General features: G+C 40.3%; 3 protein-coding genes across 6 annotated transcripts in view; 1 reads left to right on the top strand and 2 right to left on the bottom strand.

Moving 5' to 3' along the window:
- Positions 1–1,243: 1,243 nt before the first annotated feature.
- On the bottom strand, positions 1,244–1,917 carry LOC107475266 (uncharacterized). The gene is made up of 2 exons (XM_021136495.1): positions 1,801–1,917; positions 1,244–1,717 (listed from the first exon to the last, which is right to left on the bottom strand). Exons 1-2 carry the CDS (start codon positions 1,915–1,917, stop codon positions 1,244–1,246), a joined length of 591 nt encoding a protein of 196 aa, XP_020992154.1.
- A 6,680-nt stretch (positions 1,918–8,597) lies between these two features.
- LOC107475267 (protein FAR1-RELATED SEQUENCE 5-like) lies at positions 8,598–11,440 on the bottom strand. Its single transcript, XM_016094897.1, has 4 exons — positions 11,328–11,440; positions 10,991–11,268; positions 8,831–10,878; positions 8,598–8,744 (listed from the first exon to the last, which is right to left on the bottom strand). The coding sequence occupies exons 1-4, from the start codon at positions 11,438–11,440 to the stop codon at positions 8,598–8,600; spliced, it is 2,586 nt and encodes an 861-aa protein (XP_015950383.1).
- Positions 11,441–14,237: 2,797 nt separating this feature from the next.
- LOC107475198 (protein NRT1/ PTR FAMILY 8.1) overlaps positions 14,238–18,598 on the top strand; it is a 6,938-nt gene continuing 2,577 nt past the window's right edge. Inside the window, exons 1-4 of one of the 4 annotated variants that reach the window (XM_016094816.3) lie at positions 14,238–14,361; positions 14,453–14,535; positions 15,949–16,129; positions 16,231–16,448. In XM_016094816.3, coding sequence (XP_015950302.1) covers positions 16,006–16,129; positions 16,231–16,448 — 342 coding nt within the window. In that variant the 5' untranslated portion in view covers positions 14,238–14,361; positions 14,453–14,535; positions 15,949–16,005. Of the gene's footprint in view, positions 14,362–14,396; positions 14,536–15,295; positions 15,485–15,948; positions 16,130–16,230; positions 16,449–18,598 lie in introns of those variants that run through there. The other 3 variants (XM_052256897.1, XM_016094818.3, XM_016094819.3) reach the window with 3 other exon arrangements.

The raw sequence follows: 18,598 nt of genomic DNA, 5'->3' as shown, positions 1-18,598 counted from the left end.
ATTTAGGAGAGACAACACGCTGGCGAACATCGGGAAACACCGTAAGGTGTTGCTCTAGATTGGTGACCCAGAGACGTACGGTTCGATCGAAGGATTTTGCATTGTGGACTGTGTAGACGGAGGAAGAGTAGCCGCGCCAATGCCAGAACAACTGGGTCCCCGTGGATGGTGGACTGTTACCGGCTCCGATTGCGATGTGATCTGCGTCCAGTATAGCACGACTGGTCCTGATTTGAGACTCCTGTTATGGAACCCGCTGCTGCGAGTCACTTGGCAACTGGACGATCCAGCCGACAAACTACTTAAACAAGCCGTCATCGGATACGCATTTGGATACCGGGCGAAAACTGACAATTACTGCGTTGTCCATATGTCAAAGAGGCACGTCCTAGACAGGTTTTTGCACTACAACGTTTTCAACTCCGCAGAGGGAAACTGGAAACACGCGTACATAAAGGATCAGCATCTCACTCACCTTGATGAGGGCTCAGTGTTCCACTTAGGTAAGGCCGTGTGGGTCAATTGGGGTGGACATGGTTTGATGATTGCAACGCATGTGGTCGTGTTGGATGCAGACACCTTTCTTCTGAGCAAGGTAAGGATAAACCGGAGCTCAATTCAGCAAGTGCAGGCGCTGCGTGTGCTCGACGGCATCCCACACCTGGTCGACTATGAACGATCCTCGCACGGAAGACTGTCGACCATATGGTGCAAGATTGACTTGGAATCAATGTGCATGGTTCTATTCATCAAGCTAGGAGTTGCCGGTCAGTATTGCGTTCCATGCAATCCGGTGACGATCATGGGTGATCGTATGATCACAGTGCGCGAAAACAATCGCAAACGGGTAAGAGGTGCTAACAGAGGTTTTCTAACAGAGATTTCGTTGGTCCAGATTAATTTAGTTAGCCGACACAGATTTACCGCATTCAATGGCGAGTGACCGAGTGATATCCACCTTCAGCGCATTATAAATGTGGGGGTGGGTTGTCTACTTCCATGATGGAGCGGCCGTTGTTTGTATTTCGAGTGTGTTTAAATTATGCTTTTCAAATGGATTGATGTGTATCCTGGTTTAATATACTTAGTAGAATGAATATGCGAAATGAAAATTATCTAATTAGATTAAAAACACAGTACCAGTGCAATCAAATCGACGCTACAACGAAGGCTAAACAAATCCTTTGAATTAGTTATGTTTTCCTGTCGTGAACACCCAACAAAAAATTACAAATAAAAGTTCTCAACAAGCGATCTTGATCGGTAAAAAAACCAACAAAATGATGACGGATATCAGCACGGTGATCAAAATACCTCGCCTCCTCGTCGTCGCGACACTCGCAAGCATGTTGTCTTCCATGGCCGTAGAGGCTGAAACGGCGGCCTCCAAATCTGCCCTTGTTTCATGCAAACTCTGTTGCAAAGAACGCAACTCGTCTAGGAGTTCCTGTCTTGTCTTCTTCAACTCCGTGTTCTCGCTTCTAATGCCCTTGTTCGTTTCCAGCAACCTGCGAATGACATCGGAATAACGAGCCGGGGGCTCTGGATCATACCACTGAAAGAACGAGCATTTCCTGCTGGTTCCGTACCCAGAACATCCATAAAATCTTCTGCCCAGATAGTCACATTTCCAAGCGATTCTGATTGGCGACCTCACGCCACAGTGACATCGAGGCGTCGATGCATCGACAGAGGACGAGCTTATGGAAGAGGATCCCTGCATTGTGTGTTCAATAGTTCACGGGGAGAGTAAAAGACTGGCTTTTGAAATAGCAGTGCGCAACGAGGGTTCATATTCACCTCTCTGCTAATGGCATTATGTCCTCGCATCCCAATGGCCTTCTTGTTGACTGACACCTGTGGCGTCAACTTAGCACGAAACGGTCGATTATAGCCCCCAACCCCGTCCGGATGCATCTTACCCCATGTAGTTGTTAGCTGACGTTTTAAACCATCAACATTAAATATGTGCCACGTTGTCTCTGCTTGTTATAATATTCCTATGAAAAATTTCGACAAAAATAATTCATTTGTAATTATGTATATATCTTGTAAGAACCGGATGCATCCGTGTCAGTGGGGAGATTGGGTTGGTATGCGGGATGGGTTCTTTCTGTTGTTTTTAACTGTGTCGGACTGCTTGCCTAAATAAACGATTAAAAAAAAAGCTTTCCATGGCCATTGTTGTGGGACTCTTCCCAATGCAATCGCCATAGGTTGCTTGAAACTGGAATAAAATGAATTTATTGTCAAGTAATCTCTTGTTATTCCTTGTTAAACGATATTAATTAATATGATGTTTTATATATTTCTGTATTTAAGGGGCATTTACGTTTTTTGATATGTGAGTGACATACCCATCATGATGCACAACTGCGCGTCTGAGCGCTACACTCTAACAAAACTGAGGAAGTGTATAGCAAAACTGACCTCATGCAATGGCAGGTCACCTTTTGCTATCTTAGGAAGCACTTTGCAAAGGCTTGAATATTGGACAGCACCCGTAGTTGCCTAACCGGTGCAATTCTAAACGCATGTGATGCATCCTGCCTGGATGGAACTGACCGTCTTCATACTCCAAGAAAGGTGGTTGTAGACCCAACTTTTTGACCGGGCAACAGCTAGCCTAGTCAAATATCTTCACAAATCAAACCATCGCAAAACACAACCATCTCCACACACAACCAACGCGGTCCAACTCATCGGACGCCGACGACCGATACTGCAACCAATAATGGCAGATAATGGGACACCCGCTGCATCCAACAACGTCAACGACGACATGGCCCAGGTACGATTGTGGTGCATCGACCGTTTTTTGTTTATTTATTTATTTATTTTTGGTAGTTATGATTATGCTGCTCCCGATTCTTCTGAATTAGTAGTATACCCCAACGTACTAACAAGCGCCGAATGCTAGGAGGACCAGATAACAACGGGCCCAAACGACACCACTTCAAACGACGCGTTGCTGGAAATAATGAGAGAGGTGCTTGAGAACATAAAGGTTGGTAACACCCGTCTCACTTTCCGCTCTAACTGAATCGGTAAATCTAACCATCTGACAGATCTGTTATGATTTTCAATGGAAGAGCACGCAACGCCGAATGGACAGGGTCGAAGTGGAAATGGTGACTATTCGGTTGTTGGTGGGCGGTTTCAGAGAGCCTGTCACCCAGAGGCTAAAGGGACCTGCGGATAAAGTCAACGCAACGTTCGATGAAAACTGGATTAAGAAACAAAGACAACCTGTTGCCGACAGGGTACACATGCACAACCCGATGTCACGCACCTCCATTCCCAACCGTAGACAGTTGATGCTTCCAGGAACAATGAGGAAGAGACTTCATCAGTCGTCAACAATAAGCAGCGGCGGAGACGTCAAAATGTCTGTTTACGATGAAGACGACGATCCGAAACGGGCCATGTACCCAAAAATGTGCAGGTCAAATACGCACGGCCTCGAAAATGTGCCGAAGGGTGGCATGGCTACAAACTTCTTCAATCGATTCAAGGAAAAGGTATACGGGGGTAACCGAGGGACTATATCGCCCCAACGGAGCAACAATGCAGACAACCCGACAGAACGCAATGGACTGCAGCAAACGCAAAATAGAAAAGGCATTTTTTTCTTTAACACGATGATGTTATCCGACGAGAGCTCATCGAAGCCTGAAAGCAGAAACGGACGGACAGTCGACACCTATAAGCAGATTCTATGACGACCCTCGTCAAACCTGACCAAGAAGAGAACAAACACCACCAACGCATGACCCATCTCTCAGCACGCGATGGACATCTGTAAGTACATCTACGACCATAATTTCGACCCAACATGAGTATTCTATCTGAACATCAACGGCTGAATATGCCGTGCGGCGTCATTAGTGCCGGAAGGCAGTTAAATTGCCCTAGCGGGTGTAACATCTTCCATTTGTTGACCGCAGGGAGATCGTTGTACGCATCGGATCGCAACATGCAACTCGTTCTGATATGGGATGTCTGTTAAACGGACAGCAACCAACTCCGAAGGCACGTAGCAATCTATCGTACCCTCTTCGAATAAATGGATTTATTTTCGCTGACCCGGGTTTATTATTTCCATGCGAAGTCTGATTTTTTTTTGTCGGATATGACTTGCAGATAATGGAGATGATCACGATCATGGTTGCATCGGAGGGAGAAACTGATGGAGAACACCCTCGATCGATGTGGTGCTTGCATCCGAATTTTGCGGTACGGCCAAAACAAACTTCCGTAGTTTCTTTTAATGCATAACTATGATTTAACATTCTCTGTTTTAACACGAACCTTGTACCGTTGACATGCACGGTGACTTGTAACAACCTCTGAATACTCCATGAGTAACTAGGCCGATGTAATGGAGGGCGTCCACCCTGAAATTTTGGCGCAGCGATACAGGGAAGACCACATGCACCCGACGGAAGACTTGCGGATTATAAGCTATCGACCGATAAGATTCTTGTATGCAAGTTCTGATCATGGTCGGACTGAATTATGACTTTCTTCTGGTTTTCGGCTTTTTCTATCGATCGCAGGTCTATATGCTAGCACTAGAAGAAAACTATGACAAGCACTGGTTCTTGGCCGTGGTTGACCTGTCGGAGAAGCAAGTCTATCAATTTGACACGAATGTGACTAAAGAATCAAAGGCAAGAAGGAGACGTGTCATACAATGCATGGTAGGCGATGCACATAAGTAAGATCATTGTCCTATCCGAATACGCTAATCTGTTTTATGTTGGAGAATCTGTGCCAGCTGACTGCGTTGGATGGAATTGTTGCAACTGACGGGTATAAAAAGTTACGCTCTAAGGGCGCTCCCGAGTTTGCCAATATGGAAATCATGGGCGCACCGGGAGTGCCAAAAAATAGCAGCAGTACAGACTCTGGAATTTGGGTCATGCAGTGGATGGCAATGGGACGGAGGTTCACATACGCGGTGTTACCAATTGTAAGTTAACGCATGCATACAGGTAAAATGCAATTGCACTGTGTGTCTCTAATAAACGCCGTATTGACCATTGCAGCTGGACGAAGAGAAGATCAGGATAAAAATGGCAATTGCACTGCTAACAGGAAGATACAACGAGGAAAGTGGTGCATTGCTTGCTAAGTCGGCCGCCAAGACGGGGAACCGTGACTAAGAAACATCTGAAGGGGCGGAATAGAACATTTTTTTTGGTTTAATCATGCACTGCAAATTTTTTGGTTGTTGGATGCATTGATAACGGTTATGTTATGTGACATTGTTGGGCATTCTGCAATGGACGGCCAGTCTTCGTGGACTGATTATATCATGGGCCATATTTCTTATTACTTTTATTGTATATTTATGTTGGGCCCCTTTATGTTATTTGATGTTGTTTTCTAGCATGCATCTTTGTTGAGGATGATCGGCGGTGTCATCGCCACCAAGCATCAAGTTTTCAGAGCTTCTGTCGGAGGTGTTGTTGACATAGGCGGAGCGAGGAGCCTTGCCTTTGATGAAGAGGAGAGGAGCTTCGATTAGGGTCGGGTATTAGGTTTGGGTCGCTAGACGAGTACGGGTTCTGGGTGTTGAGTCGAGTCGGTTTCTCTGGACCAACACCAATACAAAAGAAAATGTTATCTTCCAGCATGAGCAAACAATTAAAAAAAAGTTTTTTGTTCAAGGAAAAAAATTTAAAAACAGTAAATATACAAAAAAGAGAATAATTGTGAACAACTTACCTGCTACGATCAAATACATCAATCCATCCATCCATCGCCAAGTCAAGACTGACAATACGAAGTCATTACTCACTGACCCACGCAATAGAATGAATGATAACACTAGATTAGGGCTAAATTTAATCCTGTGCTCATTCGGTGGTTATCGCTTTTTTTTTAAATCCGGTAATTGGTCTTGGTAACTGCACCTATATTAATACCCCATTAATGTCCAATCTAATCAGGTTTAAGGGTTATTTATTAAAAAAAAACTTAAAAAGGCGGGAGTTATTTTGCCTATTTAACGCGCGTACGTTTATAAGTCACAAAAAAAATCGCATACTTTTCGAAGAAGGGAAGCCATTGTTGGAGACTCAAAAGCTTCCGACAGTAAAGAACCGAAAACCATCAAAGAAATCACAGGCGAGGTATCACAATGCCGCCGCTCGCTGATTTTCGCTTCTTCAGATTCATAATTTCCAACATGGATAATCAAATTGTAAGTTTTCAATTTTTCTGTTCTACTCACATAACCCCAAGGCCCGCATGCAAGTCCACATCAATATCGATTTCTTACTCGTGCAGAGAATGCCGGTGGCCTTCTCCAACGTTGTACGGGATAACATGAGCAACCCCGTCGAGGTAATCACCACAAATGGTCAATTGTGGAGCATTTCGTGGGTTGTCGAGGAGGAGCATCCGCATCAAATCCTATTCACCGGAGGCTGGCGAGCCTTTTACGAACACTACCACCTTCGAATCGGTGACTCAATGCTACTATCGTATTACCAACCGAAGTTTTTTTATGTGGCCATCCACGACATAAGATTCAGCGAGATCAACTACGGAAGGTAACAAGATTATTCTAGCGGGTTTTTAGTATGCACTTGGCTAAGTCGTTTGTTTTATGCTGTTTTACGTTGTACCAGAAACTTGCGAAACGGAAGTCTTCCAGCAATACCCGCACATGGCAACTATACAGTCCAGTTCTTCGCGATAATTCCGGTGAACGACCCTGATACACTGGTATAGACGCCAATTCCAATTCCTTTACCTCCTGCAATCATCAATCCATCCATGTGTGACACATTGTAACCCTTTTTTTCCACCATCCGCTACAGATGCTCCCGCTGCGGTTCTCGCGGGATTATGGCCAGTCCCTACCGCAACCCCTGACCCTAACCACGCCTACAGAACATCGTCATCGCGTGGGTTGGAATATGGAACCTAATGGGAGGATCGTGCTTCATGGAGGATGGGATGTTGTCCGGGAACGCTATTGCCTAAGGGATCAGTGGCTTGTGCTGTTTCGTTATCACGCCGTTCAAAACACAATGTATGTCATGTTTTTCAACGGTCATACAATGGAAATCAACTACTTGGCCCATGCCGGCCCGGGGACGGACTGCACTTGTATAACCTATCCGTCGGCCCCCAGGTCAAGGCACATAGCCGATGGGTTCTGATCGACCAATCCATTCTTTGTAAGTCCAATCGTGCACCGCCTGGCAAACCGTTTTCTCGTAAGTGTGCCGACAATTGTTTTAAAGACAACTATTTCCTATCCTATTGTTCTAGTCAACTATTTTATTGATCTCACCCTAAAAAATATGTCTTTGCTTCCAGCCGAATGTCCCCCCTCTGCTAGGAGTATGCGAGGATAGCTCAATTTCGATTACCAACGAGAGGGATGCGTGAACCGTTCGGTATACACACTATGTCGGGAGGACGAACGGATGATTTGGAATGGGCTGGTCTGCCTTAGCAACTACATGCCAACTAAGACACGACCATGTGTGTGTCTTCGAACGGCTGGCGCCGCAAGACTACCGGCTGTATATATATTGAAAACTCATGTACCCTAAACCCCCAGCCACCGCCCCCAACCCCATCCAAGTAACTCGGTCAATGGTGTTTTCTTGCCTCAGTTTGTCAAGTACGGTGGTGAAAGCTGCATGTCCATACATCTGTATCTTTAATATATATGTTATTACCAGGAATACAATTCTACCTTGCCATCATTAGCTTATGCTTTGGATGATAAACACGATAATCATTTCTGTTGTTAACGTGCACGTAGCATTGCAAATGGACTGATCTCCCAATATTAGAAATGTATGACAATTAGTGCCTGTGAAGTTTGAATGTAATTTTAAGCTGTGAAGCTTGAATGTAATCCGATTCACTTCACCTACATTTTGTAGCTTTAAATTTTGAATTTTGAAACTTCACACTGATTTGTTAATACCCTCAAAATGCTAATTAGTAGTAGTTGTTTATTGATTCGAAGTTGTTGCCGTGCTTTATTTCGTGCATTTTACTCATCACTTCAGGTGTTTTAAGCGTGTGTTTTAAATTACATCCAGAAGCAATGATCCCTTACAAAGAATTTCAAAACTGCGATTGAACCACATGCATTTTCCAATCAGTTTTTTTATGAGACGTGCATCTGAATATCCACTGAATGTTACGACCAATTACATACAAAATATCCACTTACCATACATACAAAATATCCACTAAACATAGAATCGCTGTAAACATGCCCCTCACTACCATGTCCGGTTCAACAAAAGGGTGGACAACGACCGAATAATAATACATCAGGTTTGACAGTGGATTTGCAGCTATTCGCATGACACCACTTCACACCTACACATCTTGAATCTCAATTAAAAACGGTGATATCTATAGCACATCCACATACCAAGGAAAGCCAACATAGCAAAAACTTGTTTTAACGTGGACGACATGTAGACGGTTCTGTACCCAGATGAAATGCAGATAATATTCGGTGTGCAGCTACAACCTACCGGAGAACGTGAAAGGGTTCGACCAACCCGCCGTTGCAACACACGGTGGTGACGACTATAGGCCCCCTTTGCTCAATCGGCGAGTGACATGACTGGTCCGGACGTGTTGGTCCCAGCGAAGTTGCTGTTAGCAAACCCAGCCTGCGTGTCACTATCGGAGCATTGGAACGAAGGAATCTCCGCGGTTGCATACAGATCGCCGGATAAATTATCATAGACCTGACACCAATGTAAAAAACAAATGATTAGATCCATTTAACAGAGCAGAAAACTTAACTACTTCATCTATAGAGCGACCAACCTACCATGTCAGTGTCCATCGAATCCATGTCTTCTGCAACTGCGCTGGATGGTTCCATTGTGTGGCGCTCCGGACACGTTGTCCTGTTGTGTCCCACCTCCCGGCACAAACGACATCGCTGGGTTTTCTTTCCACCATGAGCGCCGTTACCCTTTGTATTGCGCCTGGGTGGATTCCGCGCCAGGGGTCTGCCACCCTCAGTAGGTGGCCCCTTGGGTGGAAAATTGGTGTTCCCTGCATCTTCGTTCTCGAAGTGCTTCAGCATCAGCACGGCTATGTCTCTTGCAAACTGGAACTTTTCGGTGCTGTGACATGCAATCTTGCACACTTTCCGGTACCAATCCCTCAGGCACCAGTGTTGCGTCAGTTGTACAGAATCCCAAATCACGCCCATCGACTGCACCGCCACAAGTTTTGTATCCTTGGTCCATCTCGGTAATATCAGAGACCTCAGGATCTCATGAACATTGTTAAGAACAAGCACCGCAATTATATGTTCGCATGGGACCCTAAAACATTCCATTCTCATGCACGTGCATCGGACCTCCCTCGTATCAAACGTTGCAACAACACGCCAATCCTTCCCCGGAGTGCCGTATCGAGAGATGGTGTGGATAAAATAGGAACCGTTGTCTTCAGAGTCAACCACCCTCATTGCACAGGCCCTGTCAAGAATGGGAACAAATAAATAGAATATCGCACGAGTGTAGTTGTCGACTGCACTCCGCTCCAGCTGTTTCAGGTTGGTGGTCATAACAGAGTCACCCTTTGCACACTCGAAATCAGCCTCCACCTCCTTTGCGCACACGAACATCAAGCATCGATGGAAATGACGTAAAAACTCAGTGTAGCTATATCGAGACTTAACATACCGTGATATCACAGCGTGCAAGCCCTCGCACCTTGATGTTGTTCGAAATCCGGCAAAGAACTTTCCCCGTATGTGTGCTGTGGCCCAATTGTGCCTTCTCTCGTACATGTCCTGTACCCATCTTTTATCGGTGACGCCAAATTTCTCAACCATCTCAAACCACTTTCTCTGAAATGTTCGGACCTTGTAGTCGCCGAGCATGCAATCCCTAAACATCCTGGTGAATTTGGGCTTTCCGATGTTTCTCGTGGCGTTTCGGAGTAGATGCCAAGCGCAGAGTCGATGGTGAGCCTCTGAAAAAACTTGCTCGATCGCAGACTTCATTTGCCTGTCACCGTCGGTTATTATGGACACGGGAGCCTTCCCTTTCATTGAAGTTTGTAACTGCTGAAGCAGCCATACATAGGTCTCTTCTTTCTCGTCTGCCACCAGTGCAGCGGCAAAGACAACCGTTTGGTTGTGGTGATTCACACCGGAGAATACTACAAGAGGTGAAAGGTAAACGTTTTTCTTGTACGTTGCATCAAATGCAACCACGTCTCCAAACACCTGGTAATCAATTTGGCTGGTGCCGTCACACCAAAACAAGTGTTGCAACACGCCCTCACCGTCAACAACTTCCTTGTAGTATAGTGTTGGATCATTTGCCTTGCACTCTCGGAGATACCTTAGGCACGATTCCGCATCTTGGCCACCCTCCCTTCGTTGCTTCGCATTTACATTGTGCATGTCCCTTGTTGTGTACGGGACATTATGATACCCGCCGGCCAGGCTCGCCATAAAACCGTAGATTCGAGAGACGCCAATGCCCCCTTTGCGCATGTCGTTCATCTGCTCGATGTCCGCTTCGCTCATCCTCCGATGGCCCGGGAGCATGGAAGAAAATTGCAACTCAAGAACGTGGTGGTTATGCACGTCTGAAAAAAACGCAACGTGCCAGCGTCCTGATTCATCGTCCATGCGGAGTAGCATCCTTGCAGGGCATCCACACCGTGTCTCGGCCCTCGGCCTCTTTTGCCGGTTAGGCATCGAGTAGAACTTCGGGGATCGGAACCCTTGTCGGTGGCACACAAACTCCTGCCGTATCCTTACTTCGCCGCGTTTTTCGCTTCTGGAACGTCTCGCGCCGAAGCCATGGTGCTTTGCATATTGTTGGTAGAACTCAAATGCAATGTCAACATCTGCGAAATTAAACCGGAGAACATCCTCCGCGCTCAAGTTCAAAAAACAATCCAACCTATGGACTCGCCGGAATCAACGGCGTAAAACTCGTCTTCCGCATAATTCTCAGACATTCCTCCGGCGCCGTCCAAACTGTCTTCCAATTCAACCGCATCCCCATTGTCGACATCGGCCTCTGCATGATGGTCGTGTTCTGTATCATCTTCCTGAAAGTGTTCTCGTCCGACTCCATCCCTGCAGAACGTTTGCCCTCAACCGGATGGTCGTTTTCTGTTTCATCTTCCTGTAAATCGTACTCGTCCGACTCCAACCTTGCAAAGCCTTCGCCCTCAACCGATCCAACTCTATGGTCTGCTTCACCCCCAGTGGTATCTTCATCCCCGGCAACCCTGTGCCAAACAGCAACAATGCGGTAATTTAGCAAAACACGCAAAATTGGGGGATGTACTTCAAAGACAATTTCAGACCTATGACGGAAAAAAAGGGAGATATTTGTAAATCAAGTGAAGGGTGATAATACAACGGGTACTTTCTTTCCATTGATGGAGACGGCGAAGCCATCTACTGCCGAAGACAACCCACAATGCAGATCAGGTACCGTCGTCGTCAGAGGTGGTGAGGCTGATTGTGTGCTTGGATCCGCCTAAACAGAATCGTTAACACTGAACAATTTCTCAATCCCAAAGAAAAATAGCGTTTCGTGGTTCAAAATCTCCGAATCTCGTCGGATGAGTTGCTGGAACAACACGCCGCCGATGCCACAGTCGGTGAGTGCGGGGAGAAGAAGAAGTTAGCTGAGTCGTTCTTGATGGTGGAGATAGGAAGGGACGGCGCGATTGCAACGGAGGAGAAGGGGAGGAAGAGAACCTGGGCTGTAGGAGGAGTTAGCCGTAGTAATAGTTGTTAACTAAACTCGAGTATCCAACTAATTGTAGAATTAACTTAGATGTATTTATTTTAAAAATTGAAAAATTGACCCATCTATTTTATACAAAATTTTAGAAAACACCCAACAAAAACAAGTATATATATTCTTGCACTAACTGGCTAACCGGTGCGCCAAACACGATTTTGGCATTTCGATGCGCTAACAGGGAGCGCTTTTGATGCGCTAACAGGGAGCGCGTACTGAATCCGTGCCCTTATTTTATTTTTGAAATCCCCATTCGACACCAAGAAATGAACATACTACTTGCATCGAATTGCTAAAAGGTACTAGTTAGTCACTTAAGTTCAGTTTCGTAAAACTTTTATTTTTTAAAAATATTTTGTAAAAGTTAATTTTTAAAAGATGATTTTTTAAAAAATATAGCATTTATATTTGGTAAATTAAATTAAAAATAACTTTTAATAAACACAAGCAATAATAATTACGTTTGATAAAATAGCTTTCAAAATTTAAAAATACTATAAAAGATATAAATTTAACTGTTAAATTTGAAAATTGATTAATATATGAGATTATATTAGAATTTTAAACTTTAAAAGGTACAAGTCAACTTTAAAAAATTCCGCCTTAGATGCTTTAAAAAATATTTCAATCTTTTAAAAGCTACAAGTATAAATACATAATCTTTTTTATTTATCAAATACAAAATAAAAAATTTGTATACCTCTTCAAAAAATTCTACTAAACCAAGTCTTAGTCTCCTTATGAACTTCTTTTATCCCCCCACACACACATATACACACAATCTTCATTCAAGTATATATGTCATATAGTAAAGAATTAAGGAATGGTTATTATTATTATTATTATTATTATTATTATTATTATTATTATTATTATTATTATCATATGTAATAGATAAGTTAATCTTTTCAATAAATTCATGCCGGAGATAAGAGAAGTTCCATAACCTCTAATTTTCATCAGATTTGGAAACAAACTCTATATATTAAGAATTTGATTTCCATATGCATTTTCCCCATAAAGTGGTCTCAGTTCGATGGTAGGTAGGTGAAGAAATAGAAATGTCCAAATACAAACATTCATTCAGTCTTTTTCTCTTTCTATTAGAAAGCTATAAACTTTGCATGAGTTGTCTCTTGACCAGAAAAATCTCTAGACACGTGGTAAGTAGTTAGGTGTATACTTTATTACTTTTGCATATAAGTCCCAAAGCTTTTCTTAATTTCAAAGTGGTCCTTGCTTTTATTTTTGAAAATTCACTGTCCCTGATCAAGTTGTTAAAGAAAAACCTCTATATATAGTAATCTAAACCGATGATACAGCTGTTGCTAGGATTTATTTCACACTAACACATTCATGAATACCATATTCTTCCAATTATTTCAATTATATTAAATTGTCTTTTTTTCCCCTTAAAATCACAACTATGTTGCATATGAAAATAATGTAAAATTGTCTTTTTGTCTTGAAAGTCAAAATGAACGCTGGACATGATATGATCTATTTTGCATAGCAAGTATTAAGTAATTTTGTAAACCATAATAGTAACTTGTGATTGATGTATCATTTATTCATTTGTCCGAGAAGGAGAAAATGACATGAAAAAGATAAACATAAACGCGTACAAAAATGAAAAGATAAAAAATACCATATCATTTGTTACATTTGTAGCAAAAGATAAATGGAAATATTTTTTTGGTGGATGCATTATATTTATTACTTTTTGTTTTTTTATGGTATTCTCTGATTCGATACGTCAAATTAAATAAAAAGAAACAGAAATAACAAAGTATATATTATTTTAAAAACACACAGTAAAAATGATACAAAATTAAATAAAAAATAATAAAAAAGTTTTATAAAAATATATATCAATAAAAATGACTAAAAAATTATATAAATAAAAAAAATTCACGTAAAATCATTTCAGCCTATTGTGTTTTAGACTAAAAAATGTAAATTTTCTTTGGAACGATTTGTAGATACCTACTTAGGTGGAAAGATTTATGCTTATTCTTTGAAATTAGAACAAATTATAAATCGTCCCGCTCTATAATGTTTAACGTGCTAAACTAAATTACAAAGTTCTAAAATAATTTATATAATAATACAAAAAAAAAAAGATTCACATAGCAAAAACTCATTTAAAAAATTCTGGTAATTTTGATTTTTCTTTAATTTATTTAGTAACTTTATATGCGGATCCAAAATTCAATTTACTTCCATCAAATTTTTAGAAGAAAAAGGAAGAAAGAAAATAACTAATTTGACAATATTGAATCAATTATATATATTATTTAAAACGAAATGAATTTGTTAAAATTTAATTAAAAAATTAAAATTTAGAAAGAGTTACACTGAAGTTGAAGGGTACATTTGTAAAATCACACAAATTCTTTTGTCGTATATATAATTTCAATTATTAGGAAAGGGTCAGCGTACGAGGAAGAATATAATAACAAAGTTCGCGGTAGAATCGGAGACTCGGTAAAGAAAAAGTCAAATAACAATTCTTCATTCTGCTCCATACAAATTCTCTCATCATCTTTGTATCACTATCAACACTTACGTAAGATTTCTTACTCTTTTCTATTTTCACATTCTCTGTTACAATAAAATATACGAATGCTTCTTCTAACTTTTGACTTCTAACTTCTAAGATTCGAAGACCCTTTTTGTACCACTGAATTAAAAAGTTACCACCAAAAGAGGCACATGCACGATAAGCTTTTTCTGTTCTGAGGTAATTAAAACCTTTTAATCTAAATTGTTTAATGTCACAATGTCTCTGTTATCTATGTTATCCAATTGTTTGATTTGTATTATTTTTAATTTTATTTTTGGGTTTTATAATTTTATAATTTTATTCTTGCTCGAAAATCCACGAATAGGGTTTTCAAGAACAGAACTTTAGAGTATTAGGAATGTCACAAACTATTAATTAATTTATTTATTTATTTTTGAAAAAGATGCCCTAGTTTGTTTCGGTACGTTTTCTTGAATTTTCTTGATTACCCATAGACCCCATCCAGGTAAGTCGTTTTCTTGAATTTTCTGTTGCCACGAATAGATGATCTGGGCTTCACTTTGGAGCTGCAGATATGTTTTGGATGGAGTATTTTATAATTATGTATTTTGTTCTCAATGTAATTTTTGGTTATTCATTTTTTTTCTTTTTTAATACTAGTATGGTCCACAAACATTTTTGTCACCTGTAAAACTATGTTGAATTTTTGTGATCCAAGAATCTTGATGTTGACTGAGTGATACCCACAGCTTATTATTCTATCTCTTTAATGATGCCAAAAGAGAAAAGAAAAGAAAGAGATTTTTATATATCGGTTTCTTTTGTTTCTGGTAAGTGTTGCTATCATGCGGTTGCTTTGTATTTTGGGTCCTTGTGATATCATTAAACGCATTTTGCAATTGGAAAATTTCTTTATGAACTTTATTAATATTATTTTAGAGTTTAGCATATCTTTAAAATAATTAAAATTAAAATGTTTAGCCCCTATTATTCTCAATCCAAGTTTGAATTTAGGGGATCTGTTCTACTTCAGTACTCCAATCTGTAATAGTCTTAAGGTTTTGATCATAATAGAAAATCCCATTCAATTCCACTACTGGTTTATGTTTGTGAGAAGTTCTGTGTTTTCTGTTTTCTTTATAGTAAAAGTAATATGAAGTTGATGGTTAGGCAAACACTTTTATATTTTAAAAATTAAATATTGATTTTTAACCCCTTTTTGGTAAGTTAGCAAACACTTTTAAGCACCATATCAATCACCTTCTTTCTATAGTGTTAATGATGTGATTGTGAATCATAAAATAAAGTTTCATTTAGAAGTGGTTAATTCTGATATTGGTTTTATATATGTCAATAGTATTTTGCATTTCATCATTTCTTTCCATTGAAGTAATATCAATTTTGATGGGGTTTCTCAACTCAAGGCTTAATATATAATTCTCTTCTGTTTTTTACTCTTACCTAATAATTCACATGATAAAAGAGTTGCCAACCATTATGTTTTCCAAGAAGTGTAAACTAAAATCAAGCGTTTGAAAATTCTTGATTCCAATTTGGTTAATTTTCCTCTATAATTTTCTCATTTATGATTTAACTTTGTATATCCGATTATCTGTTTGTTATTTTCAGGAACCTACAAACCAAGCTTTGTAGGTAACAAACATAAGAAGAATCTAAAGTTATACTATGGCTGGTATACGTAATGTGGCAGAAGATCCCGTGTATACAGATGATGGAACACTTGACATTCATAAAAGACCTGCCAACAAGAAAAAAACTGGAAAGTGGAAGGCGTGCCGGTTTATTCTTGGTATTGGATTCTCTTTCTCTGTTCATCGAGTTATAGTTAACTTATATCAATCCCTGTGTTGGTGTTTGGTGATCCTCAGATGCTGGACTAATTTATGGCAGGTAACGAGTGTTGCGAAAGATTGGCATACTATGGCATGAGTACGAACCTTGTGAACTATCTCCACGACCGTTTTGGCCTTGGAAATGCTGCGGCTGCAAACACTGTTACAACGTGGTCGGGGACGTGCTACCTCACACCATTGCTTGGAGCCTTCTTAGCTGATTCATACATGGGGAGATATTGGACAATAGCCAGCTTCTCAACCATCTATGTCATTGTAAGTTCTGTTCAATATCAGACTTTTGTATTTGTTAAAGTTCATATTATAGTAGAGGCATTTAGCTTGCACCCTTCTCTCAATATGAGTCCATATTTTAATGTCTGAGATTTTCAAGTCTAGAAAGCAACAGCTTGATAATAAGGATTTTTTCTTGGTCAATTATTTAATGTATACTTTTTTACACTCTTTTGTGATGCTTGAGAAGTTGGTATTTGTCAAGAACTGATCTCTCTGATCTAAGATGGATGCTGCTATGCAGCAATGGTGAGAAATTCCCTTAGAAACTAAGATGGATGAAGCTGAGTTCTTAGAACCAAGGTTGTCAAACTCGCAAGTCTAAGTAAACTCGTGGAGCTGACCTAAACTCGACTCGTAGACGTGTAGACTCGTACGAGTTTGCCTATTATGAATTTTTTAAATATATATATCTACTCAAATTCAGGCATTCAAAATTAATAAGTTCAACTTCAAAACATATAATAAATTAAAATAGTACCACAATTGTAACAAGTACTTTAGAGCACATTTAAATCATTCACAAGTATGCATCTAGTTTAACATAGAACCCACACACAATCAAAGCTTCAAATAACACAACCGGAAAAAAGAAAACAACAAAATAACAAGTAATGTCCTAATAAACTAAAAGTCAAACTGAAATCCTTCAATATCTTCATCTTCCATGGCATCAATATCCTCATCTTCACCATCTTGTCCCTGAACCAACATTTTCAAACATTTTATCTCTAAATCAACACTAATAAATAATCAAATTAGTAAGTTTGTCCCTAAATAAAATTTTTTCTCTTAAATCAAATAATCAACTATGAACATTGAACTATATCATATACTAACACAGACACACAGTAACACTGTAATTTACTAAACTTGTAACTGCAATAGCTTTCAATGATCAGAATTTAGATATTCAAAAAAATGAATTAACAATGATCATAATTCAAACATTCATAATTTATACAATCCCAGAGGCCAGAACAACTAAAAAATTAAAATTAGTAATAAGTAAGAACTAGAAAATTCAGTAATAAACTCGAGTAACAACTATGAAATCTTTTTAAAAAAACATACCTGAATGAAGGCAGTGAAGCGGCGCAGTCATGGAGGAGGAGAAGCGGCAAGGTCATGCAGCTGTGCATGTAGAGAAACGGTGAACGATGCAGCAAAGCAGAGCAGATCAACAGAGGCGGCAGAGGCTCGACGAATGTATGCAACTATGCACGACGATAGAGGATCGACGGCAGCGCAGCGGACACGTCAGAGGCTCGACGTGCATAAAAGAGAACAGAGAGCGAGATAAGGAGAAGGCAAGAAGCAGAGCAGAGAGTGAGAGGCGGGGCTGTGCGCGAAGCTGGGCAGACGAAGGAGCAGTAGCGCCAACCTGCGGAGAACGGCGATGAACAGCAGAAGATTTTTTTTTTTTTTAGGCCAAAATACCAAAATGATGTCGTTTTTTGCCAAAATGGGCACCCAACGCAAACTCGCTAACTCGCTCTCAAACTCGCAAATTTTACCGAGTTTATGCGAGTCTAATCAAGTCTACCCGAGTTTACTCAAAAACAAGTTTGTGTCCGAGTTAACTCGATTCCACTACCTAAACTCGTAAACTCGTAGTAAACTCATACGAGTATGAGTTTACGAGTTAACTCGCGAGTTTGACAACAATGCTTAGAACAGGAAGTGAATAGAAGACTTCGGAATTGTATCGAGTATTGAATCCAACAGAATGATATTGAGTTACATAACTAATAGCACTTCACATCTATTTATAGAAGGTTATAATCCTAACCACCTATCATCCACTCCTTATTCTACTTTGTTCACTGCTTCTATCTTAATTCTGTACTTCTTCCTTTACAGTATTGATGTCTATGAGATTTTAAGTCTAAGATGTGTTTGTTTACTGTCTCAAAACAACAAAGATACAGTCACACACAAAAAGACACATATACATAGATGCAGATACACTTGAATACATGAATAGGTGTAGTTTGTTTGTTTGGTTGTTAAGACACTAATAAGGAGATATAAACACATTTGTCGATGAAACTAATTGTAACCCATAACTAAATATTTTAGCTTGATAATAAGGATTTTTTCTTGGTCAATTGTTGTTGCTGTTTATCTAA

Source organism: Arachis duranensis, chromosome 2 (genome assembly GCF_000817695.3).
Source record: "Arachis duranensis cultivar V14167 chromosome 2, aradu.V14167.gnm2.J7QH, whole genome shotgun sequence".
Classification (NCBI taxonomy): Eukaryota; Viridiplantae; Streptophyta; class Magnoliopsida; order Fabales; family Fabaceae; genus Arachis; species Arachis duranensis.
Note: the sequence above shows the minus strand (reverse complement) of the source record. Positions and strands in the feature narration are given on the sequence as shown.

Excerpts from the sequence above, each read along its gene's own strand:
- LOC107475267 (XM_016094897.1), bottom strand. The coding sequence starts at position 11,440 with ATGGCTTCGCCGTCTCCATCAATGGAAAGAAAGTACCCGTTGTATTAT. Across the intron at positions 11,269-11,327 it reads GGTCTGAAATTGTCTTTGAA|GGTTGCCGGGGATGAAGATA; the intron begins GTACATCCCCCA and ends TGTTTGGCACAG. Across the intron at positions 8,745-8,830 it reads ATTCGATGGACACTGACATG|GTCTATGATAATTTATCCGG; the intron begins GTAGGTTGGTCG and ends CATTGGTGTCAG.
- LOC107475266 (XM_021136495.1), bottom strand. The coding sequence starts at position 1,917 with ATGCATCCGGACGGGGTTGGGGGCTATAATCGACCGTTTCGTGCTAAG. Across the intron at positions 1,718-1,800 it reads ATAATGCCATTAGCAGAGAG|GGATCCTCTTCCATAAGCTC; the intron begins GTGAATATGAAC and ends CACACAATGCAG.